This window comes from Bison bison, unplaced genomic scaffold (genome assembly GCF_000754665.1).
Source record: "Bison bison bison isolate TAMUID 2011002044 unplaced genomic scaffold, Bison_UMD1.0 scf7180017864248, whole genome shotgun sequence".
NCBI classification, from domain to species: Eukaryota; Metazoa; Chordata; class Mammalia; order Artiodactyla; family Bovidae; genus Bison; species Bison bison.
In genome coordinates, this window is record NW_011494820.1 from 104,643 (window position 1) to 109,230 (window position 4,588).

The 4,588-nt window shown below is 57.5% G+C and overlaps 1 protein-coding gene across 1 annotated transcript in view; it reads right to left on the bottom strand.

Moving 5' to 3' along the window:
• OBSCN (obscurin, cytoskeletal calmodulin and titin-interacting RhoGEF) overlaps positions 1-4,588 on the bottom strand; it is a 225,824-nt gene that overhangs the window by 1,841 nt on the left and 219,395 nt on the right. Inside the window, exons 97-98 of the mRNA XM_010847289.1 lie at positions 3,138-3,180; positions 5-100 (exon numbers count right to left, since the gene is read on the bottom strand). Of these exons, the coding sequence (XP_010845591.1) occupies positions 5-100; positions 3,138-3,180 (139 nt within the window). The remainder of the gene's footprint in view (positions 1-4; positions 101-3,137; positions 3,181-4,588) is intronic.

Sequence of the window (4,588 nt, forward strand, 5' to 3'; positions counted from 1 at the left end):
CCTGGGCAGGCTGGCGGGGTGACCGTAGCGGGAGGGAGACTTGCTGGGGGACTGGCGTCGGCCACGGGGGCTCTTCACCACAGTGGTAATGGTCTCCTCTCTGTGGGGAGAGGGCCGAGAGGAGATGGGCACAAAGCCCCACAGCCTCACCCGGTGCCCTTGCTGTCAGCACATTCGCGGGCCAGCAAGGGAGATCAGGTTAGTGTCCAAGCAGGCAAGTGGCAAAACCGCATAGACAAACTCCTACGCATGCACCTGAGCCCAGGCCCCAGATGCCCACCCAGAGAACCAAAGCACCGAAGCACAGAGTTCCATCTGGCCATCTGTGTACACTTGGGACCCAGTGTGCAGACCTCAGAGAGCGAGGCGAAGCATGGGGGGGTGCGTGCAGTGTCACTCAGCGGGTCTGTAACGTATGCGCCAGTCTCCCTTCCTGTGCGTGGCTATCCCGTTCTAGAGACACCAGCCCTCCTTACAGAGCTGAGGGACAAGCCACATTGCCTTCCTTGTCAGTCTCACGCTTGCTCTGTGCTCTGTATCACGGCAGGAGGCGGTGGGGGTTTGGGTGGCTTCTCAGAGGGCAGGTGCCTCAGAGATTGCCAGTCAGGGACTGCGGAGCAGGGGGACGCCAGAGTTGGGACGTGCAGCCCATGCTTTGGGCCTCTGGGTCTGGGATGTGAGACCTGGCAAAGACTCCTGGCTCTGGGCACGGCCTTGCCGACGTGGGCGGTGTGAGCTCAGCCCACGAGGTCCAGTGGGGCCGCAGGGGGATGAGGGGCGAGAACTCAAGTCCGTGTGCACGTGAGTGAGTATGCATGGGGCTCTGGCCAGGGGCCTCGCAGACACGTGCAGACAGATTTGGAAAAGGGCTTGAGACTTTCCCAGAGCCAAGATTCAGAAGTCCCCCCGTCAGCCCAGGCCCTCCTCCGCCAACCAGCACCCTAACTCTGCCAGGTACTGAGGGTGAAATGAGTAACAGGCAGGGAGCAGGAACACGTCCAGGAACACAGCCCTCCTGGGCCCTAGACCTGCATTTCTTCCTCTTGGGCTCAGGAAGAGGGATCTGGCATGCATGTGGTGACAACTCAGTGCTGCTACCAGCTGCCTGCAATGACTAGGACTCTGTCTTTCTTGTTCAGCTTTACTTCTGGCTAACCCACAGCTCCAACTGGGAGCCGTTACTCGTGGGCACGGGCACAGAGCTGTGTGGCCACACCTCGGGGTGCACAGCGATGACAGACCCTGCCTCCACTGGCCCTCCCCTGATACAGGGGAAACGCTGTGCCCCCTTAACTGGTGGGGAAGCCGAGGCATGGAGACGTGGTCTGTTCAGGGCCGCAGGCCTGCCTTCCTGCTTCACACAAGGCTCAGTGGCGCAAGGCTTGTTCCTGAGTCAGAGACTGCCCACATGTCAGGGGAACCTGGGCAAGGACCCATATTCTGGCCTCAAGTGGCCTGATTTGCTGAGGCAGGACAGTGAGTCCACGCCTCCTAAATGCAACCCCCTGCTCGGCTCACTGCTGCCCCCATGAGGACATGGAGGCCCCCTGCCCTGAGGCCAGTGGCACACCACTTGAGGCTGCCAGGTGGCAGGAGCCTCTCTCCAAGCCCGGTCTCCTCCTGGTACCCCTTGGCTCCCCAGAGCTCCTCACTGTGTGGTGTGCCCTTGGGGGATGCGGTGCCAGGCAGCTGCCTCTCTCCATTCCTCATGTGAGGGGGTACACGTCCTTGCAGGGGGAGGGTTACTGCCTCCTTAAGCCTGGGACAGATTGGTCGTGAGGGTGCCTTGTGAGTTACCTAGTCTAGGCTCCCACATGCATGAGTCCCCAGTGGGCAGCCTGGCCCCATCTCTGCTCCTTCATGTTTTCACTCATAAAACATGGATAACAATGCTCCCCTCACAGATGAAATGTAGAGCTGATCTGTGAAAAACCCTGGCATGGCTGCATACCTCCAGGGATGGGACGTCTTTCTGCCCCAGGCAGCCCCATCTACTGTGAGGCCGCACTCTGCTCTGGGGGAGAAGGCAGAAAATCAGGGAAGGATTAATCCAGGACATATCCAATGTCTGAAGATGGGTTCTGCAGCAACATCACCAGCTGCAGGCCCCTACAGGAGGTCTTCTGCCTCGGGGGAATTAAGAGGTTCCCCATCTTAGAGCCTCCCAGACATCTGGCTTTAGGAAATCATAGTTTTGACTGCCTCCTAGCTTTTGCAAGCTCTTCCACCCTTCCACTTCATTCACCTCCTACTGCAAGTCCTTCCAGATCATCCAGGTCAAAACCAGACCTGCCTTCTGCCTGTTCACCTAGCCCTGGACTGCTCTGGGCCTCTTGTATTCTTCAGTTATCAACATGTATGGCGTTTCCTCAGCCTTGGAGGCACTGAAGCGTGGGGAAGGGGACAGTGGCTGTGGCATCCAGGGAATGAGTTCTCAGCCAGCTTCCGACTGGGAGCCACCCCGAGCAAGGCTTCTCTCTTCCCTGAACCTCAGTTTCCCCACCTTCTCAGTGTGAGGGCTGAGTGCGGAAACCCCTAAGGACCCTAGAGCTGTACTGTTCACTAAGGTTACACTATTTTAATTAAAATCAAATTAACTAAAATAAATTTTAAAATCCAGTTCTTCAGCCACACTAGACAAATGCTCAGTAGCCACACGCAGCTAGTGGCCGCTGGAGTGGAGTGTAAACATAGATCACTTCCGTCATCACGGAAAGTTCCCTTGGACAATGCTCTAGATCCTAGGATACTAGATGGCAGCATTCTGCCTCCAGCACACTGGAGAAGAAACTTTCAGGCTTTGCTCTTCCCTGACTAGTATGACTCTGAGTCCAAGCCCTGGGTGAGCCCTGGGATGTGCAGAATAAGTCGACCCTGCTGAGACAACAGAGCCATGGAGAGGGTACCTAGACCCTAGGACAGACAGCTTTGAAATGTGGTAGGCAAGGTCTCAAGGGGAGGTGAATGCCCTGGGAGTGTCTGCAAAGTGCTGGCAGTCTGTGTGGTGAACAAAGACCACGGGAGCAAGCAGTCAGGCAAGCCAGGGGCCAGGCTACACAGGCAAGATCCGGGGAGGTTAGTGGGCATGCAGGGAGCACTGCAGTCAGAGGGAGGGTTAGGAACACGCCTGCACTTACATGATGACGGTTTTCTTGGGGACCTTAGTCTCCTGCTCAGTGACTACAAAGAAAACAGTCGGAATAGCGAGGGTTACAGATCAGCCAGCGCTGGGGGCTGAGCTATCCGAGTGGGCCGGCAGTGTGGTAACTCGCTCAGCTTAGGACACTGGCTCCAAACCCTGCTGGACTGTGTGATCCCCCAGGAGGAATGTCTCGGCGTAGAGCCCCAGGCCCTTCACCTTTGAAACGGTGACAGTGCCTCCTCCGGGGGTCTGGGGATGAGGCGCTGCGGTGACCATGCGTCCCACGTGGGGCGAGAAGCCCTGTTCCCCTTGAGGGGTCTTGCAGGAGCTTCATGAGAATAAGTGCCTTGTTCAGGCTGCCCACACAGAAATCCAAGCTCTTCCTTTAGTCCATGTACCCAGGGAGCCCTGGGTATTTGGCAGGCCCTGAAGTTCCTCTTTTCATAGAAACCAAGGCCTAGAAAGGGGAAAGGAATGGCCTGTGTCTGGCAGCCAAACCGGGAGGTGGAGGGCTGGTGCCTAGTTCACAAAGAATTCTAAGACCAAAGGACCTCTCTCCAGGGCAGAGTGACTCTGGAGTCCTAGAGGTAGCCTGTCTGAGTGCTGGGCGTCAGGCCACAGAAGGCCCTCTGGGAGCAACCTGAGGATGTCTGAGCAGCATCGTGAGCTCTGAGCGAGCCAGGAGCATCCCACACACTCAACTGTTTCTTGATTGTCCTGGCTGTCCTCCTCCCTGGAGCCAACAGGATAAGCCCAGTGGCTCCCATGTTGCTGACAGGGACCCACATCCCAGAGATAGCACAGGACTCATCCAGGACCCGGCAGCACCTACTCCCCACCATCTGGAGGCCTCTTCCTCTGTAGCTTCTGGGCAGGGCCAAGCTTGGCACAGATATGTCCCCTCCCAGCCTGGTCAGCAGGCGAGCAGGCAGCCTGCCAGCTACCAGCACCCATACGTCTCAACAGTCCCTCTCACCAGACTGGGGGAAAGCTGAGGGGGTGACGTGGCCCAGGGCACACAGCCTCCTAGTCTGCGGTCTGTGGGACTTTGTGCCACATGGGAAAGGACTTCTTTAGATGACCGTGACTATTTTAGCCTTGTTCCCAACGAACATGAGTTAAACGTCCCAGCTGTGTCTGTACGGCACTTGGGTGCCGCGTTTACTGTGCACGTGTGTATGTGTGCGTGCACACGTGTGTCCATAATGCATGTGTGTGCACGCACATGTGTGTGACTGTGTGTGCCTGCATGTGCTTGTGCAAGCAGCCTCCTGGAGAGAGGGCAGCCTACTGGGAGAGAGAATGGGAGGCAGCCACAATGCCCTGTATCTAGACGAAGTTGGGCCCAGAGAACACCAACCTGTCTGTGGCCTGGAGGCCGCCCCCTGCGCACACAACAGTGAGCGATCCAGGGCCTTTTCCCTGCTCCTCCCTGACGCGGGACTC